Consider the following 21,084-nt stretch of genomic DNA (forward strand, 5'->3'; position numbering starts at 1 on the left):
AATTTGAGCTAGCCACAAATGAGAGAATAGGCCTAAAAAGTCTCTGGTGTGTCACATTACATGAATGAAACTGTCTTTAGTGTGTCTGTGAGTGTCTGTGTGAGTGTTCCACTAGATTAAGCATGTAGTAGATTGTTCCTGTAGAGGTTTATGTGGGTGTTTTTATATGGATAAAAGCCTTGAGCGCCTGGTACGCGTGTTCTGCGGGTGAATGCATGACGTGGGTGAGCACAGCAATGGCATGATGAGTGTCGTTGTATGAGTGAATCAATCTAGCTAATGAGAGTGGGTTTGAATGGCCACTGATGGGGAAAACGAAACAGACGTTTCTTGGAGAGATGTGGGGGTGGTAGAGGTGTCGAAGTGATGGAGAGAGAAATAGGAGAGTATGTCATGGAGAGGGCGTTCTCTCTCTGGAGGTCTCTGTTGGTGAGCATTCTGGGGTGGGGGGGTGTTTGATGAATGCGACGCTACAGGCTTGACAATGGGCCGCCGCTGCTCTATTCAGAAAAGCATTCAGGGCTGGATCAGCGCCTCTGTGAGTGGCCCTCTGATACATGTGTGTCTCTGGCCACCTCATTTCTGCAAACAGGAAAGGCGTGAGCTGCTGGCCCCTTGTTCTGCTGACTCCTCCATTGTGTCGGGCCACTGGCGAGATGAGCTTTGTGCTGGGCTTTTTGGGGATCTCGCCCCTACTCCTGTCCTACCCCATCTGAGCTTGACTGACAGTAGGACATGGAGCCAGAGAGGGGTTACCCCCCCAGGAGAGGAGAGGCTGTGGGTAGAGGGGTCTTGCTGCAGTGACTATAATTCCTGATTATTAGCATATAGGCCTAGAACTCAACTCTGGACCTAGAAGCCAGTTTCACTGCATTTTTTCATTGTGCCCCTCTAATCAGGGACGGATTTAGACTTGGGACACCAGGTGGGTGCAATTAATTATCAGGTCGAACAGAACACCAGCAGGCTCTGGACTTCATAGGGTAAGAGTTGAATACACCTGTCATAGAGAAACATCATCCAGTGCTGTGGGGGGTTTGTCTGGGTGGTCATGCAGCCTCCATCCTTATTTTCCACAGTTCAGCTCTGGGACTGGCAAAACTAAATTATTTGATGAGCGGTGTGTGTGTGGTTCCTATAAGACTGTATTCTCTGTCTGACAAAGCAAGCTTAAGTATTGTTGTGGTGTTGGGGGGATTGGATGCATGGCCAGGCTTACAGCCCGTCTGTCTGTCTGGGTGAGGGAGTGAAGTGTGGCCCCATCCCCCGGGCGTAGTGTGGCGCGTGTGCTCATCTGGCATGTTGTGCGCTGGGGTAATTCCCTCCTGGCGACTGTGCTGGGCTCCATTTCTCCCTGATTAACTGGTGCAGTGAAAAACAGACCAGCTAGCGGAGAGGAAAGAAGGTCAGGGAGGGAGGGAGAGAATGGAGAGCGAGGAAAGAGGGGTGGTGACGCTGCCTGTGATGCTGCTTGCTCTGTCCTGCTTTCCCTCGTTCTTCCAAGCTCCCATCGTTCTCCTGAAGGTGATGCCCTCTCCGTGCCAGAACAGCCACTAACACTAGTCTTCCTTCTAGAGCTGGGCCATGTGGACAAATATCGCGATAAATTGCCTGTATTGATGCGATAATGATAAATACAACCCTACGTTTATAGCATTAATGTGGACCAGATTTTTTTTACTACTACTAATTTGATGGTTGTAGCCACCAATTGTGTCATTAACAATCACCCATATTAGAAAACGTATTTCATTTCAAACATCACATTTCTCTTGAATAGGCTACTTATTGTAATGAACGATATCAAATCAAAATGTGTCATGTCCCGAATACAATAGGTGTAGACCTTACAGTGAAATGCTTACTTACAAGCCCTTAACCAACATTGCAATTTAAAGAAAATACCCAAACAAAAAAAAGTAAGACAAGAATAACAAATAATTAAAGAGCAGCAGTAAATAACAATAGTGGGGCTATATACAGGTGGTACCAGTACAGAGTCAATGTTTGTGTGGGGGGGTGGGCACCAGTGTCGAGGTAACATGTTCATGTAGGTAGAGGTAAAGTGACTATGCATGGATAATAAACAGAGTAGCAGCTATGTAAAAATGTGGGGTGGGGACAATGCAAATGGTCCGGGTAGCCATTTGATTAACTGTTCAGCAGTGTTATGGCTTGGGGGTAGAAGCTGTTAAGAAGCCCTTTTGACCTAGACTTGCTCCTCCGGTACCGCTTGCCGTGCGGTAGCAGAAAGAACAGTCTTATTACTAGGGTGGGTGGTGTCTTTAACAATTCTTTGGGCCTTCCTCTGACACCGCCTGGTATAGGTGAAAAATAAATAAAAAATGGTCCTGGGTGGCAGGAAGCCTGGCCCCGGTGAAGTACTGGGCCATACGCACTACCCTCTGTAGTGCCTTGCGGACGGAGGCAGAGCAGTTGCCATACCAGGCAGTGACGTAACCAGTAATGCTTTCGATGGTGCAGCTGTAAAACCTTTTGAGGATCTGAGGACCCTTGCCAAACCTTTTCATTCCTGAGGAGGAATAGTTTTTGTTGTCTTCACGACTGTCTTGGTGTGCTGGACCATGTTAGTTTGTTGGTGATGTGGACACCAAGGAACTTGAAGCTCTCAACCTGCTCCACTACAGCCCCGTCGATGAGAATGGGTGTGTGCTCGGTCCTCCTTTTACTGTAGTCCACAATCTCTAGAGGTCGACCGATTTAATTGGAAGGCCGGTTAATTAGGGCCGATTTCAAGTTTTCATAACAATCGGAAATCAGTATTTTTGGACACCAATTTGGCCGATATTATTATTATTATTATTATTATTATTATTATTATTATTTTTTTTTACACCTTTATTTAACTAGGCAAGTCAGTTAAGAACACATTCTTATTTTCAATGACGGCCTAGGAACGGTGGATTAACTGCAACCTTACAGTTAACTAGTCCAACGCTCTAACCACCTGCCTCACGAGGAGCCTGCCTGTTACGCGAATGCAGTAAGCCAAGGTAAGTTGCTTGCTAGCATTAAACTTATTTTACAAAAAACAATCAATCAATCATAATCACTAGTTAACTACACATGGTTGATGATATTACTAGTTTATCAAGCATGTCCTGCGTTGCATATAATCGATGCGGTGCGTATCGTTGTTCCAATGTGTACCTAACCATAAACATCAATGCCTTTCTTAAAATCAATACACAGAATTATATATTTTTAAACCTGCATATTTAGCTAAAGGAAATCTAGGTTAGCAGGCAATATTAACCAGGTGAAATTGTGTCACTTCTCTTGCGTTCATTGCACGCAGATTCAGTGTATATGCAACAATTTGGGCCGCCTAATTTGCCACAATTTTACGTAATTATGACATAACTTTGAAGGTTGTGCAATGTAACAGGAATATTTAGACTTATGGATGCCACCCGTTAGATAAAATACGGAACGGTTCCGTATTTCACTGAAAGAATAAACGTCTTGTTTTTGAGATGATAGTTTCCAGATTTGGCCATATTAATGAGCTAAGGCTCGTATTTCTGTGTGTTATAATGTTATAACTAAGTCTATGATTTGATAAAGCAGTCTGACTGAGCGATGGTAGGCAGCAGCAGGCTCGTAAGCATTCATTCAAACAGCACTTTTGTGCGTTCCCCAGCAGTTTATGACTTTAAGTCTATCAACCCCCGAGATTAGGCTGGTGTAACCGATGTGAAATGGCTAGCTAGTTAGCGGGGTGCGCGCTAATACCGTTTCAAACGTTTCTCGCTCTGAGACTTGGAGTGGTTGTTCCCCTTGCTCTGCAAGGGCCGCAGCTTTTGTGGAGCGATGGGTAACGCTGCTTCGAGGGTGGCTGTTGTCGTTGTGTTCCTGGTTCGAGCCCAGGTAGGAGCGAGGAGAGGGACGGAAGCTATACTGTTACACTGGCAATGCTAAAGTGCCAATAAGAACATCCAATAGTCAAAGGTTAATGAAATACAAATGGTATAGAGGGAAATAGTCCTATAATAACTACAACCTAAAACTTCTTACTTGGGATTATTGGAGACTCATGTTAAAAGAAACCACCAGCTTTCATATGTTCTGAGCAAGGAACTTAAACATTAGCTTTCTTACATGGCACATATTGCACTTTTACTTTCTTCTCCAACTCGTTGTTTTTGCATTTATTTAAACCAAATTGAACATGTTTCATTATTTAAGGCTAAATTGATTTTATTGATGTATTATATTAAGTTAAAATAAGTGTTTAATTCAATATTGTTGTGATTGTCATTATATACCGATCGGTATAGGCTTTTTTTGGTTCTCCAATAATCGGTATCGGTCGGCGTTGAAAAAAAATCATAATCGGTCGACCTCTAATCTCCTTTGTCTTGATCACGTTGAGGAAAGTTGCTGTCCTTGCACCACACGGTCAGGTCTCTGACCTCCTCCCTATAGGCTGTTCCATCGTTGTCGGTGATCAGGCCTACCACTGTGGTTTCATCAGAAAACGCAATGATTGTTTTGGAGGAGTGCCAGGCCGCGCAGTCATGAGTGAACAGGGAGTACAGGAGGGGACTGAGCACGCACCCCTGAGGGGCCCCCGTGTTGAGGATCAGCGTGGCGCATGTGTTATCAGCAAAATGCCTGCGTAAAGTGATCAGTATGGTCGGGGGTGATAATCTTCGGTTTATCGTCCTAGCTCTACCTTCCTCCAATTCTGGAAAGAATAGCCTGTCCGAGATCTAGCTAGTAGCTCATTTAAGAGAACAGGTGTTCTGTCACTTCCCCTTTGCATCATCATAGCATTGCAAAATAGTATCCTCTCCTTCTAACTGTTGAAGCAGGGTTTTAATCTGGGGTTTTTCTTGCTGGCAGCAGAGCAGGATGAGAGGTTTGGGAACATTAGGCAATGTAGCTGGCTACATATATATATTTTTATGATCAATATTCAAAATGTGATGGCCATGCATCATTTTTGCGAATAATTTTTTTAAAGCTAATTTGCTTGTGTGGCTGCTAGCCGAATAGCGTTGCCCTTCTGTCTGTTGTTTCTGCCAAATGTATTGCACTAATGTATTTTGTGTCAAGAGAAACTATAGTTGCACGGCCCTTATCGCTTGAAGAGAAAAAACAGACTTTCAATATAAAACACAGGCGAAGTGGTTTAAAATGCAGATTTTGATTGTCTGCTTTTTGAAAATGCTGATTTCTGAAAGCTAATGCGAACCCTGCATATTTCAGTCAGTTTTTTTCCATCTCAAGATTAGAAAGCTAATGTCCCCTTAAAGTAATGTTAATCTGTAGTGACCTGAAGACGCACTGATCTGTTGTGATCTCACTCTCACACACGCACACTCTTGAGACAAAAGCCCGGTTGACAGTTTTTCATGGTGATGAATGGTGTGTACAGGAAGAGTTCCACAGCGTTCAGTATCTACGCACTCCACCGTCTTAGCACCCCATTCTAGCTGTGACATCTTGATGGTTTATGACCGCCACACATTTTTTTTATATATATATATTTTTTTTTTTCTCCTCTGTCTCTGTTAAAGGGTCACAAGGCGATTTTTATCCAGGACAACCTTGGCACATTTAGTACATCATCCATTTTGGGTTGAGTCTCATAGGTTTGTCCCGTAAGTCCACTGCAACAGCTCGGCAGACGTAAAAATGCTCTTCCACCATAATGGCTGTCAACACGAGGCAGGCGCACAATGACGAGTAGAGGGGGAATAAAGCTGTTATGATTATTACGGCGTCCGCTGCACTGCATGGAGGAGTGTCACCCAAATTGTCTATACATCATACATTACGGGTGATTAGAGAGGTGGTAGCGCTTTACACATGTACCCTTATATACGGGTTGACAATGGCAGATTTGGACACTGATAAACGCCTTAATTGGGACGCAGTGGCTGTACAGTAACGTGCTATACATGACGTCAGAGCTCGGGGTCTCCGCTTCACAACTCTGTATGGGATTTGTCTGACAGCCGTTCTGAACTTGAGCACCGTGCGACAAAATTTTGCCCCCATCCCTTCTGCTAATTTAGCAAATTTCTTTTATCGTCTGAGTGAGGGGGGACAAAGCTATAAATTACGAGGACTCAATGTATTTTGAAAGATGAGGCGTTGAGGATTATAATAAATGCTGCTTTGACGGCATATAGAGAAAGTCAAACACCTGTGAGTCCAAAGTTGCACTTCACATTTCCATATGTAATATCGTGCATCGTTTATGATCACTATGCTTGATGTACAGTTACAAGAGGACATGGAGTCATACCCTGGGATGACCTGACCAGAATGAGCCCATTTGTTGTATTGTGAAGAAAATGTGCCATAGGCCACACACCTGAATGCACTCATGACTCATGCTTTTCTGAATTGCCTTGTGTTGTTAACGAAAGCTTTCACATGTGGCAAAGTACAGTAAATGTAAAAATGCTCATAAAATCAACATGGTAATGTTTGCATTCAGTCTTGTCAGGTAAACTGTCAATTTTCTGAACAGGAACTGAATAATTTCCCCATAATCTCCAAACTGTTCCCTTTTAATTGCTACCAGGGGTATTTGTTTATTTGGGTCCCCATTGAGCTTTTACAGAAGCAGCAGCCACTCTTCCTGGGGTCCACTAATTATGCATTACATATTTCTTAATTAAGAAACATTTCAATTTAGCCCTATCCATATAGGCCGGTTTCCACGAGTGTAAGGGGTTAATTTGCTAAGATGGGGTTGGTGGGTGTGTGAGTCGGAGGATGTGTGTGACGGGAATGAATATGTGCATAAAGGAGGTTATTTGTTGGTATGTAGTTAGTGTATTAAAAGACTGCATGTGTGAGAAATCTGTAGGCTCTCTATTTCTGGCTTGTGTGTATGGAGCAGACAGTCCCAACAAAGCCCTGTCACCTCATCCCCTGCAGGCAGATGCACTCCTCCTGGGTCCTGTGTCTGGCCCTCCCTCCCCAGCTCTAAGCCCTATTGATTTATATCCCCTCCAATTTATCACCTTTATCCGTGACCAGGGGAATATTGTAATTCACTCATTAGAGATCAGAGAAGGCCATTTTTTTAACTTTATGAATTGCACTTTTCTAAGGCACGCGCTGTTGATATGACTAGTGTGACGACGCGTTTTGGAGGATAGAGGTGGTGGTGACAGCCAGGTATCATGATGAAAAATGTCATATTTTTGCCTCATTAACTTTGTAGAACAAAATTGTGGGATGCTGTTTCGGAGGAGGCTGTGTTCAGAGGTTGTGTGTATTCTAGGCTCAGTGGGGAGGCAGGCTAGTTTTGAAGCCGTGTCTATTGGCTAGTTTTGAAGCCGTGTCTATTGGCTAGTTTTGAAGCCGTGTCTATTGGCTAGTTTTGAAGCCGTGTCTATTGGCTAGTTTTGAAGCCGTGTCTATTGGCTAGTTTTGAAGCCGTGTCTATTGGCTAGTTTTGAAGCCGTGTCTATTGGCTAGTTTTGAAGCCGTGTCTATTGGCTAGTTTTGAAGCCGTGTCTATTGGCTAGTTTTGAAGCCGTGTCTATTGGCTAGTTTCGAAGCCGTGTCTATTGGCTAGTTTCGAAGCCGTGTCTATTGGCTAGTTTCGAAGCCGTGTCTATTGGCTAGTTTCGAAGCCGTGTCTATTGGCTAGTTTCGAAGCCGTGTCTATTGGCTAGGGTGTCAGACAGAGGCTGTGTGTCGTAGGCTACGTCATAGGCTGGGTGTATCGTAGCATGTGTGTTATACCCTGTGCCCTGTATTGGAGGCTGTGGAAGTGTGAGGGTCTGTGTCATAGTGGGTCAGGGGATTGTGTGTCTGATCCAATCAGGAGTGATTAGTCCAGACACTGAGCCCCAGCTCCTCCTAGCCATAGCAGGGATACACCCCCTTACACCCCTAGTCCCCTAGTACCATCTCCTTCCCCCTATTCCCCCACCCCCCCCACCCACACATCACCATTCCCGTCATACCCCTGCTCCAAGTACAGGAAGTGGTGGTAGCCATGGCCGCCCGTTCGTCCTGGGAACGCGATGTCCTCCTCTTGTTGTGTTGGCTCCAGGTACCAAGGACCAAAGCTCTTCCAGGCTCTAGCAGGGGCCTGGTCAGTCAGTCATCCGCAAAGGGCCCATCATGGCTGCCTGTCTGTCTGTGGGGAGGTAACTGGATCGGCGGGTCGCGGGGGTGGACTGGAGGGAGGCGTTGCCGACTGTTCCTCCTGTCTTGCTTTAATCCAAGGATAATGACTGAGTTTCTATTCTGAGCCACTTCCTAATCTGACTAATGGGATTTACCCTGCTTCTTCTTCTTCTCGTTATTTTGATATTTACATGTGTGAGGAGTGGAGTGCCGCTCGCGCCTGTGTTACGTTATGTGCTGTAGCAAGGCGTCTGTGTTCCGTCCCCTCGTAGGCTGACTCATTGGGGCGGCAGGGTAGCCTAGTGGTTAGAGCGTTGGACTAGTAACCGGAAGGCTGCAAGTTCAAACCCCCGAGCTGACAAGGTACAAAACTGTCGTTCTGCCCCCTGAACAGGCAGTTAACCCACTGTTCCGAGGCCGTCATTGAAAATAAGAATTTGTTCTTAACTGACTTGCCTAGTTAAATAAAGGTAAAAAAATAATCATTTGATTTTGAAATGTGATTTCACCCTAAGGCCCTTGATGAAGTATGTTTTAGGCAGTGGAATAGATGGTCCTGTGAGATGTTATTACAGACCGCTGTATTCGGTCCCATCAATCTCTGCCACAAAGACTCACTGCCCTGGTCCATGTTCATCAAACATATTACATCACTAGCTAAGAGTCCCATGAATGCATAACCGTACATTCACTAGTACACCTCACTAGTGCCGCATTTCCATGGAGACTTACCCCCACATCAGTGTGATGCCAGTGTTTAAAGTTAATATAAGCTCTATAGTGTTGTTGTGGATCCATTAGGCATGTGACATGAAATACACTGAGACTCTCGCTGCCGATAGGTATTTATCACAGTGGGAGGCCGTTCCTTTTATTACTAGAACAAAAGCGGTACCTGCTGCGTGCCAACCCGGGTTGCGACAAACCTGCCATTTGTACTTGTAGAAGATCCCAGACATTTTCCATACGCACCAAAGCGTATTTCTCCCAAATGTTGTGCATACATTTGTTTACATCCCTGTTAGTGAGCATTTCTCCTTTACCAAGATAATCCATACACCTGACAGGTGTGGCGTATCAAGAAGTTGATTAAACAGCATGATCATTACACAGGTGCACCTTGTGCTGGGGGACAATTAAAGGCCACTCTAAAATGTGCAGTTTTGTCACACAACTCAATGCCACATATGTCTCATGTTTTGAGGTAGTGTGTCGTTTTTAGAAAAGTTTGCAGTACATCCAACTGGACTCACAACCGCAGACCATGTGTAACCACACCAGCCTAGGACCTCCACATCCGGTTTCTTCACCTGCGAGATCGTCTATGGGGGAGGGATGCTGAGGATTATTTCTGCCTGTAATAAAGCCCTTTTGTGGGGGAAAATTAATTCTGAGTGTGTGGGTCTGGCTCCCCAGTGGATGGGCCCATGCCCAGTCATGTGAAATCCATAAATTAGGGCCTAATTCATTCATTTCAATTGACTGATTTCCTACTATGACCTAACTCTGTAAAATCTTTGAAATTGTTGCATGTTGTATTTTATTACTAGCATTATCCATACACTTCCAGTCATTGTGCGATCTACTATCATGCTGGCAGAGACCCATAGACTTCCAGTCATTGTGCTATCTACTATCATGCTGGCAGAGACCCATAGACTTCCAGTCATTGTGCTATCTACTATCATGCTGGCAGAGACCCATAGACTTCCAGTCATTGTGCTATCTACTATCATGCTGGCAGAGACCCATAGACTTCCAGTCATTGTGCTATCTACTATCATGCTGGCAGAGACCCATAGACTTCCAGTCATTGTGCGATCTACTATCATGCGGGCAGAGACCCATAGACTTCCAGTCATTGTGCGATCTACTATCATGCTGGCAGATACCCATAGACTTCCAGCCACTGCCAGCCACAGTTCATATGCAATGTAGGCTATGGGATGGCTAAGTGCACAGACGCAATGCACACAACACTAGTGTAGGAATAGGTGGGGTTTAGCATAATTATGACTTTGTGGCTGTGGTAACTAGTGATGACCTTGATGAACAAACTTGGATCCTCTCAATCATGTGAGACACATTTGACAGAAGTACCGAAAGTAACAAAAATTCTAGTACCAAACACAATATATTAGATTCCATGAAACAGCTGCCGAATTAGTGCAGTGTCCTTAACTAGCTAGCTATGTTGCGCTAACAAGAGAATATGCTAACAATGCTAACAAAACAATGCTACTCTGGTTTGGAGTATTTTAACAATGCTGAGTGGCTGACGACTTCAAGGTCTTTGCTGTGTGAACACAAAAGAGATTCACAGCCGACACTGTTCAGACGTGCTAAGTACAGTTTGACAATCCTACCGGTGTCTCGGAGCTATAAGAACTCAGGAGAGCAAAATCAACAACCTCCGCTTCGTCAAGACTGTTGCTTTGGAAGGTGTTAAAGTACCGGTGGCCTGGCTTTGGCCCCAGGTAAAAGCAGGTCCACTGGAGCCATGGACCAGTGAGACACGGATGCCGGACCGCATAGATGGAAACAGACAAGTCTCACCCTTTTGAGTAAAACACTGGGGTAAATCCTGACTGGAAATGCGCCGTAGGAGTGTTCTCTGAGCCCCAACAGTCATCCTGCCCTGTCTCACATATAATATCTCTTGTTTTAACACCCCATCCTCCACAAGGTGTCCCCTTTATATGAACTCTTTCTGTTCTCTCTGCTCCTGGCCTCTGTCTATTGTCAGTTTATTTGGAGTAGGGACTGGGAATGACAAATGTTCTTTCAGTGTACTATGTCCACATTTCTTAGCTTGATGCTTCCTGCTTATTAGAGGGAAACCTTTTTTTGATATAGCTGAGGGAAGACAGACTCAGGAGACGAGACTGAATACTCCATGTGAGACTGTGAATGCTCAATACTACAGGACAACACATTCTGCTGGATCTGCTGAATATATGAGACTTAAGTTCCTCTGTTTTTCCCAGACGGATCCGTCTGTATTAAAGGTGTCATTCTTAGAGTATGGATTTAGCTAGGCCTAATTGATATGTCTAAATTAGGGGTGAGTCAGTGTGTGCATACTTGCCTGCATGCATATTTACCACTATTTTGAAAATGGCTCTCGTAGCAGGTCTACTCTTCCCTATTTCCCAGTTCATGTGGTAGAGTAGTGCTGACACTAACTCAGTGGATGAGTGGTCTCCTAGAGCAGAGCATAGAGCAGCAGGAGCTGTCTATCCTGGTGGAGGGAGAGCGGCAGCATGCTCTGCCCCAGCCTTCTGGATTAAGACAGCCTCCTGCGGGGAGAGATGGAGCCTGGAGCAGAAGGCCTGCCGGTCAGCCTGATTTGAGGACAGGGGAGCAGCCTCGCTATCGCTTCGACATAACGACCCCAAGCCTTAAGGCGTCCGCGTGCTTCCCATTCGAAACAGTTCGGAACAGTTTGTGCATATATTATGTCGACCCTTTGACGTTTTTGTTCATTATGGCCTTCGGCAAGGTATTTAAAAAAAATAATAATAATAAAAGAAAATGTAAAAAACTTTTGACCTTTCAGGAAGCCGAAGTCGACGCCCTTTTGTCTGATTGGTCAACAGTAGGGATTCTTCAATGATGTGTTTGTTGTCATTTAACGGTAGACGGCACGTTCACTTGAGAAATAATGCACCAAACATCTTAGTTTAGATGTCAAGTTGTGCAACTATGATCTCTGCAAAAAAAACGTAAACATTTGTGACCGACGTCTTGAGTTATTTACGGCGTCTCAAGATGGACAACCGGTACCATTGGTGCTTTTGTCTTGGTTTTTAAAGCCTTTTTGAGAGTGTATGCGAGCACACTCGTTCGCTTTGCCTAGCCGAACAGAAGCATGGAGACGGCTTTTACCACAGCAGCCCTACTACTCAACCCCCACCCTTAGATCCCACTAAGAGCCTTACGACAGACACAAAGCCAGACACAACAGAACAAACAAACATGGCCTTGATAAACAGACAGATCCGATCTGCTATCTGTCCTCATAAACAAACAGGCCGTGTCAGCTAATGGGCCTTTTTAGTTAACTGTCTGGGTTTCAATCTGAATAGATTCCCCACGGGGAGGGGAGGCCATATAGCTGTCAGAGAAGATAGAGGGGGTAGTCACTTTAGCCAGGGAGAAACCTGAACCCCCCCACAGTTAACCCACTGTTCAACGGGCCCTGAATACGTGGATGTCGACTATGGCAGCCCCCCCCCCCCCCCCACCGATTCAGAGGGGGTTGGGTTAAATGCGGAATGCACATTTCAGTTGAATGCATTCAGTTGTGCAACTGACTAGGTATCTCCCTTTCCCCTCTCCATGGTGGGGCTTTAAAACTCTCACCGTGCCACAGCTTAGTCAGAACACAGGGAAAGGAAGGAGAGGTTCTGGGAAGGAGCAGTGCATGGCCGTGGCACGTCTCTGTCCTGGCTCCCGAGTTCAGTCATTACCCAGACATCTACTTCTGGACAGTACATGGACGAGTTGGTCTAGTGCACCCACCCACCAACTCAGTGGCCTTGTGATTAGTGTCTGCCCTGAGATTGAAGGGTTGGGAGTTAGATCCTCGGCCGAGTCATACCAAAGACTGTAGAAATGGGACCTGATGCGACTCTGCTTGACACAGATTTGGGTTAAGGCACTGTGATAGACTAGCGTCCTGTCCGGGCGAGTGTACTTGTACATCAAGCTGCCTCACGCTACAGAAACAGGAGAGAGACTCTTGCCCCTATGAGCTGTTCCAGCTTGCACAAACCAAGGCTGGTGCAAGGCACCTTACTTACCCACCCATCCCGCTGTATCTAACACTGTATTTGATGTCTGGATTTCAGATCCCTTGTACTTTTTACCCTTTTTTCTCCCCAATTTCATGATATCCAGTTGGTAGTTAGTCTTGTCCCATCGCTGCAACTCCTGTACGGACTCGGGAGAGGCAACGGTCGAGAGCCATGCCTCCACCGAAACAACACAACCCTGCCAAGCCGCACTGCTTCTTGACACAATGCTCGCTTAACCCGGAAGGCAGCCGCACCAATGTGTCGGAGGAAGCACCAACTGGCCACCGTGTCAGCCTGCAAGCCCCGGTCCGCCACAGGAGTCGCTAGAGCGTGACGGGACAAGTCCATCCCGTCCAGTCAAACCTTCCCCTAACCCGGACGGCGCTGGGCCAATTGTGCGCCGCCTCATGGGTCTCCCGGTCGCGGCCGGCTGCGACACAGCCCAGGATCGATAACGGATCTGTAGTGACACCTTTAGCACTGCGATGTAGCACCTTAGAAAGCTGTACCACTCGAAGGGCAGTTTTTCCCACTAGGATTCTGAAGCTTTTGGTGATGGTCAGGGATGTATGTTCTGTAGAGGCATATTGGTCAGGTCGGGTGACATTAGAGCTGTGCGATAGACAAACATCCATATTACAATAAATGGTAGGGCTCTAGAATTTTCTCCAGTGTCAGTAAGACAACTGAGGTGGTAGCCTATGATGAAAAGTAAGCTATTTCATCTATTGATATTTTGATGTGAGACCTGTCAAAATAGGATCCAGAATTTTTTATTTTTTGGCTCTTCAGAGAATTTGACAACATCTTTGTGCATATCGCCCTATAGTCTATATTATACACCACCTGAGGAAATAGGAACTCAAAACACCTAGCTAGATTGCTTAATGCTGCGCATCAAAACCATACTACGGCCTTGACCTCTAAGAGGTGAGAAATAAATGATCTACTCAGAGAGAGCTGCGACTCTCCCCTCTGTAACTAGAACAGCAACGTTGCTTTGAAAACTGTATTTGTCCCAAAATAGCATTTTTAAGCAACGGTCATATGCTTGTTTTTGTCAGAATGCATCTCTCCCTCTTCCATGTCACAGTGGGGGGAGTGAGTGATAAGTGGCTCGTTCACACAGCAGCCAACAGCCAAAAGAGGACAGGCAGACACTTTCATAGCATTAATCAACATAATGCATAGGTTATTACTGTTGACCAAATAATGGTTTTAGAACCATCTACAGGAACGTTGTGTAGACAAATGACCTACGTACGCAAATTGATTCAGGTAAGCGGAAGGTGGAGCCAGGAATTTTCGGTTTACTGTCCCAGTTCTAGGTGACATTGACCCTTGGCACCAGGCCAGAGTGGCATCAGAAATTGGTGTGTGTTGTGAGGTGTGTGCGTCCTTCAAACGGATTTCACTGAGAGACATCACGGTTATACAGGTATCTGCTCCTCGCGCACGTGTGTAGGTGTGCACGTTTTTGTGCGCATATTAAAACCATAGGACTTTCTCATGGAGCTGCTCCTCTTGCCAAGTCAAGATAATACAATCAGTTTCTCTGGTATATGCGAGACAATGGCAATTTTAAATATTTATCTTAAGTAAACGGCCAGTTGCATGGCAGTTAAACTACAACAGGTGCCGTTTGTACCAAGCCATCCCTCACCTTTCTCCGTCTCTGCTTGGCTTCATTTTCACTATCTGTCCCAGCTGATATTTGCATCGTCCTTGTCATACCACGCTAGAAAATGTGGCAAATGACAGTGTGAGACTATCAGTCTGCAGCTTACTGCGGGAGCTGTTAGAGGCTGAATTAAGGGTTCTCCAAAGTCTACGAGGGACGGGCGGATCTTTAAAAAAAAATAGCTTGTTCGGGTGGGAAAGTACCTCCACGCGGTTTCAAGGCACATCGACTGACCCCCCTCCCCTTCTCTGTTCCCCTGCAGGTTGGATGGTTTTCCCCCAGCCCCGGTCACCATCATGAGCACCATCTCTCCCACCGACTTTGACAGCCAGGAGATCCAGCAGCAGTACAATGACATCAACAACCGCTGGGACCTGGCCGCAGAGACCGACTGGGACAATGAGAACAGCTCGGCACGCCTCTTTGAGCGCTCGCGCATCAAAGCTCTGGCAGGTAGGACAAGGCCCCAGGTGTTAGCGCCGGCATCTGCGTGCGTGTGTGTGAATGTCGGTGTGTATGACTAGTGTGTGTTCCCAGTCCACCGTCCTGTTGTGGAACATGACCAGCCACGCTGGTTGCAGTAATGTGGAGGCCCAGCAGAGGGAAGCACCAGGCAGCCCTGCAGCCAGAGGCAGCATCGGCCACCTCTGTTCTCACTCTACCATTTAAACAGACAAAATCTCTCTGTGGTCACACATACATACACGCACCCCTACTCACCCCTCAATGCTGGAAGCAGAAACTGACACCACGACTTCAAACTGTGGTATGTGATAGTATAGTGCTGAAGAGAGAGCGCTGTTTAAAAGTTTAGCCTCATCACACATTGAAAAGCAACCATTCTCCTTTTGGTAACAGACTCATTCAGACTGTTGGCTATTTGTCATCTACAGTAGGTCACACTGAACTGACTAACAAACTAGTGTGACCTGAGTAGTGGATGTGTCTTTTCATATAGTATTTGACAAGGTGCGTGTGCTCTTTACTCATCTCCTGGGAATGCCACTGATACCATCTCCTTTTGGCAAGTAGGAGCTTGATGTGCACATTCTTTGACATGCTGCAGCAGTTATCTCTCTCTGTCTCGCTCGATCACGCTCTCTCTCTCTCTCCTTCTACACTTGTGTTCTGTTCTTTCATTCTCTCACTCCATTCATGGGATCCCCTCGTGTGTTCCTATCTGTTGACTAATCCTCTGCTCCCCCTACACAGCGAAGGAGGTGCTAACATCCCCTGTGCTCAGTATCATTTGCAATGGGTTTCCCCCTATTTTGTGTAGACTCATCTATGCACAGCTATCTCGAACTGTCACGTCCAGGCCTCCGTAGTCTGAGGATTAGAGTCCTCTGTCAAGTGTAGTCTGTATCTACGGACTACCATAGCACAACAGCACTGTGACTCTCATCAGCAGCACTCTGGTTACCGGTCTGATTCCTGCCATGGCCTAGGAGTGCCTCCTTCCCTCAGCTGTTCATTTGAATACTTCCTGCTTGTTTGATGGTGTGACTCATCCAACTGTGTGTGTTTGTGTGGCCTAGTAAGATCTGACGTCCCGCGACGTCTTTACAAACCTGTCTGGAGTGTGAAATGCCTGGAAGGTAACATGGCAGGTAGGAACCAGGGTACGACAGACTCTGGCTGAGAGAGCTGTCAGAGGGACGGGGAGTAGGGAACACAGAGGGTGTAATGAGGCCCTGTGTAATGAGGCGCCAGAACACTGATGCCACTGCACCCCTGTCTCACTGGGCCATGGTTCCGGTGGACCCTGCTCTGACTTGGAGCCAAGGCCTTAAGTACTTTTCAGTTGGTATTTACAGAACAATGGCTGACTGAAGTAGATCACCTTCTCACAAAGCAACAGTCCTGAATTATACTGAGGTTGTTGATTCTGCTCGCCTCAAGTCTTTAGTGTCACACTCCTGATGGAAACACAACACTGGAGCTACATTAGCATAAAAACACTGCCGGCCCACTGGTGTGGGGTTAAGTGTCGTTGGAAAAGCACCATGACAGCCTCAACTCTAACACCGTGACCTGCAGAGAGAGGCATCTGGTTGTTCTATCTCTTGCCCCCTCCCCCAGAATAGACCCTCTAGCAGCATCAGTCTACAGGCCTGTCTGAGTGATACTCTACATCCTCCTCTATCCTCCAGTCGGGGGTTTTAGTATGACCTCTGTGTGCCTTTTGCAGGGGCAGGAGTGTGCTGAGCTGCGTGTGGGGAATGTTCCCGGGCGCCTCTCCCTGCCTGGGTCTTTGCGGAGGAGTTGCAGGATGTGGAGATGTTTACTCTCAGCCCCGCCAGTGGATCGCTCCTCTGCTCCCCCCTCACATGGTTCACTCCCCCTCTCCTCTCACTCCTCTGCCCCTCCTCACATGGTTCACTCCCCTTCTCCTCTCGCTCCCCCCCTCACATGGTTCACTCCCCCTCTCCTCTCACTCCCCTGTTCCCCCTCTCCTCTCGCCCCCTCACATGGTTCACTCCCCCTCTCCTCTCACTCCTCTGCCCCCCTCACATGGTTCACCCCCCCCTCTCACTCCCCCCCATGGTTCACTCCCCCTCTGCTCCCCCTCACATGGTTCACTCCCCCTCTCCTCTCACTCCTCTGCCCCTCCTCACATGGTTCACTCCCCTTCTCCTCTCGCTCCCCCCCTCACATGGTTCACTCCCCCTCTCCTCTCACTCCCCCCCATGGTTCACTCCCCCTCTCCTCTCGCCCCCCCTCACATGGTTCACTCCCCCTCTCCTCTCACTCCTCTGCCCCGCCTCACATGGTTCACTCCCCCTCTCCTCTCACTCCTCTGCCCCCCCTCACATGGTTCACTCCCCCTCTCCTCTCTGCTCCACTGTCTTGCTCATGTCTGTAGACCGGGCCATTATCTGTAATTGCACCGTGCTTCATACAGGAGCTCCTGCCGAATGCTTCCTCGTATACTCCCCCCTCTTAGTTTTCACAAGTTGCAGAAATGGGTTGTTTATCCAGCCCTCTGTACAGCGGACGAGCTGTTTTCTAGAGGAAGGAAGCTTCTTTATCCCGAGGCGTGAGCACAGTTACACACACACACACATACACACACACACACACACTCAGAGACCTGCACTCATTACAGGCCTGCATGTTAAGAGGGATGTTTGGTATTTTGTCAGGACAGCAATGAGCGCACCACCGAGCTCTCCTCATCACCCCCTGGCGACAGCGACAGAACCCCTTACCCCCCCCAGTGAGAGGCCTGCGTCTGTTCTCTGGGCCTCATTAAGCCACTTCCTTCTATAAAGTGCTGGTCACTCTGAAAACCCTGGCCCCCTAGATCTTCAAATGAGAGTAGGCCGCAGGGCTCCTGTACTGTACAGCCTTAACCCAACCAAACCCAAAGTAGCCCAAACACAGCCTGTAAAACAACAGATCTGAACACGTGCCCCATGGACAGGGCAGGCTGTACCCTTACCTTACCCCCACACCTTAGCGCGCATCCATTTATGCTACACACACACACATTACAACCGCTGCGAACAGACTCTGATTCTGACTTACTAAATACCACACAGTTATAAACACTTGAACTCCAAATCCCCCCTTTCCCAAAAACACTTGTAAATATTGAACTATAAATTCTACCTTCCTGTGTTATATGTAAGATACAATGTTTTATTCTATTCCACTGAGCCGTTTACTTTATGTTCAAAGTCTTTATCTGTTCTCGTTTCTTATTGTTGCATTGTCGAAGGAACCCGCGTGGAAGCAACTAGTTGTACAGGATACACGTGCTATACACCGTCTTTGTGTATGACGAATACAACACTTGTATCCTAGGGGCTCCTGTATGATTTAGCACAGCCACTTGCTCTGACCTGACTTGTGTGAAAGGGAGAAGGGAGAAGGGTCCCCCCCCCCCGACATTTCATGTAAGAAAGCTCATTTAATTTGTTTCTAGTGAACAACACGGCTCTGGTGTGACATTTCCAGGTCACTGGAGGCCAAGCTGCCGCTGCAGCTCAGTGTTGAGCACAGTACCGAGAGCACTGCAAACGGCTGTCATGTCCACTTATTTCTGAGGAATGCATCAACATTTTTATTTTGGGAGCGTTAAGTCGTTGTGTTCATGTGTATGAAGACATGCAGGAAATCGATGCTAAGACATTTTTGATTTGGTGGGCCTCAGTGGACAGTGATTGAGCGCACACACACACACACACACACATTCTGTCATCACACTCCGCTGCTCAGGCAGGAAAGAGCGTGTTGCTGCTGCTGCCAGTTTCTCAACTACTTCCTTCCTGTCTTAACGCCTTATTTTAGTCCCGTGAAGCGGAAAGAGAAGAGAGTGATCGTGTAAGACTGAGACAGAGGATGGGAGAACAACAACCGTAGACGCTGGCTTGTGTGACCACACCTCTTACACTACCACTGTGGCATTGTAAAGGATTGGAATGATCCATCTTCTGCCTCTCCCTACTGTACCTTGCTGAATGGTTAAGTCCACCTCACCACTCCTCCAGCCGCCCCCCCCCACCCCCCTCCACTGATCCAGCCCATCCACCCGCTCTTTTCTCAGGCTCCTCCCTAAAACACACCTTATGCAAATGTCACAGCTTTCCGTGAGCAGCAGGCTCTGTTTACACAGCCATCCGACCACAGCCGGTTCTCCTGTTGTGCTCAAACAAGGTGTGTGTGTGTGTGTTATGTGTGTGTGTGTATATGAGGCGGAATGCGCGCTCAACGTTTTGGAGGGAAGAGCCAGTGTTCATTTGACTCTGAATGTGAAGAGGAGAACTTCTACTGCTCTAAAGGTTTCTACTTTGCTCAGAGAAGAGGAGTGTGGCACAGATTCCAGAAGAGGTGAAAGAGATGAGAACATTCTGCTCTTAGTTTTGTTTGGAAAAACTCCTGCACCTCTGTGAAAGGGGGAGAGAAAACAGAGGAGGATATTTTGTTGTTGTACGTGGGGGATAGCATGGCGTGCTCTGCTCATAATCTCTGCTAGAGGAGAAGGACTGGGATTTTACGAGGGAAAACGATCCATAAAAAAGCACATTTTGAATCTAACAGAACTTTCCTCAACTAAAGCCTGTAGCTTCTGTAGTAGAATCTACAGGTAGATAGCTAGCTCCTGTCCTGTGGACAGCCCTGCTGGCCCTGTGCTATGCTGGAGAGCCCACTGGCCCAGCCACGCTGCAGAGCTCCATACCTGAGGTTGATTTAGGCTGAGAGGGAGGGAGAGCGCGCTCCAACATGGAGCTGGACCACCAGCGAAACAGGGAGCCCTGTCTCTCTCCGGCGGCGTTTGTTAACCAGGTGCAGTACTCCAACATCCTGGAGGGGAGATTCAAACAGCTGCAAGGTAAGAGCTTACTAATAGTCTGGCTCTTCCCTGGGGCAGGCTGGATTAACACTTATTCTGGTGGCTCCTAAACCTGCTGGAATAAGAAATGGAAAGTCTGTAGAGCTTTTTGGCTCCTGATGTAATGTATATTATTGAGGGTTAGAGTGCAGAAAGTCCACCCAAAAGTCCCCAGTTCAGAGAGATGGAGAATGAAGAAATGACTCCCGCAAATCTTTAAAAAAAATGTTTTCCTTTATTCCTGTTGTGCGTGGTCAGCTCTGGCCCCACACCGTGTCTCCGTTTTGTGTGGCCTGTGTTTGAGTACAGCGCAGGGGGCTGTGTAGCTCCAGGCTCCTGTCCCAGGTCTGGCCTGTTCAGGGGAGTTAGAAACACTGGCTGGCCCGACAGATCAGCTCCAACTGATCACCTGGCCACCTGGCCCTCCATATCCAATTACAGGCCTCCGTCAGTGGCCTAAGCCATGCGTGGTCATGGGCACGGAAGTCACCGTTGCCATAGTAAGAAACACAATCAGACGAGTTCAACCCAATAGCTGGTTCAAATTGTTCAGGGTAAAGGTTTGAAGTGTTTACCCAGCAACGATCCAATCCATGGGGCCTCCCCTTGTGTAGATCTGGTGATCCCCCTTTTCAAAAGAGCCATTATAAGGTTGAGGTGCTGTAGCAGACTAGCAGTAAGGATCAGTATGGGTTACTGGGTATTTGGTTTGTTTATTTTGTCTGTGTGTGTGTGTGTGTGTGTGTGTGTGTGTGTGTGTGTGTGTGTGTGTGTGTGTGAGACCAGGTGTGCCTGGCTCCTTTTGAGCTGCACACCTCTCTAGCATGGGGCCATTAGGCAGGGTTAGATTAGCAGAAGTGCGATGCAGTCAGTCAATGAAGTTATCCCTAAAGAGCATTGTGTTTCATCTGTTTTGTTTTTTTTTACTCTTAAAGATTTTAAGAAACGCCGTCTGGGATGGAGCATTTTCAAGGAGTTGACTTGTGGTGCAAGTCCACTCACCCTACATGTTTGAAATTCTTTCTGCTTGAACGATATTTCACCTCCCGGATTGGGCAATCTGCCCAGTGTCAATAAGGCAGACGCGCAGGGTTTAGTTTTATTTGACTTTGAAGTCCCCCAGGGTGTCATAACCTCCT

At 47.1% G+C, this 21,084-nt stretch overlaps 1 protein-coding gene across 6 annotated transcripts in view; it reads left to right on the forward strand.

Moving 5' to 3' along the window:
- The window catches only part of LOC135550390 (spectrin beta chain, non-erythrocytic 1-like), a 99,828-nt gene that overhangs the window by 18,993 nt on the left and 59,751 nt on the right, over window positions 1-21,084 (forward strand). For 4 of the 6 annotated variants that reach the window (XM_064981145.1, XM_064981146.1, XM_064981148.1 and 1 more), the window contains exon 2: window positions 14,870-15,060. In XM_064981145.1, the coding sequence (XP_064837217.1) occupies window positions 14,904-15,060 (157 nt within the window). In that variant the 5' untranslated portion in view covers window positions 14,870-14,903. Of the gene's footprint in view, window positions 1-14,869; window positions 15,061-19,220; window positions 19,946-21,084 lie in introns of those variants that run through there. The other 2 variants (XM_064981147.1, XM_064981150.1) reach the window with 1 other exon arrangement.

The sequence above is a fragment of the Oncorhynchus masou genome, chromosome 12 (assembly GCF_036934945.1).
Source record: "Oncorhynchus masou masou isolate Uvic2021 chromosome 12, UVic_Omas_1.1, whole genome shotgun sequence".
Lineage (NCBI taxonomy): Eukaryota > Metazoa > Chordata > Actinopteri > Salmoniformes > Salmonidae > Oncorhynchus > Oncorhynchus masou.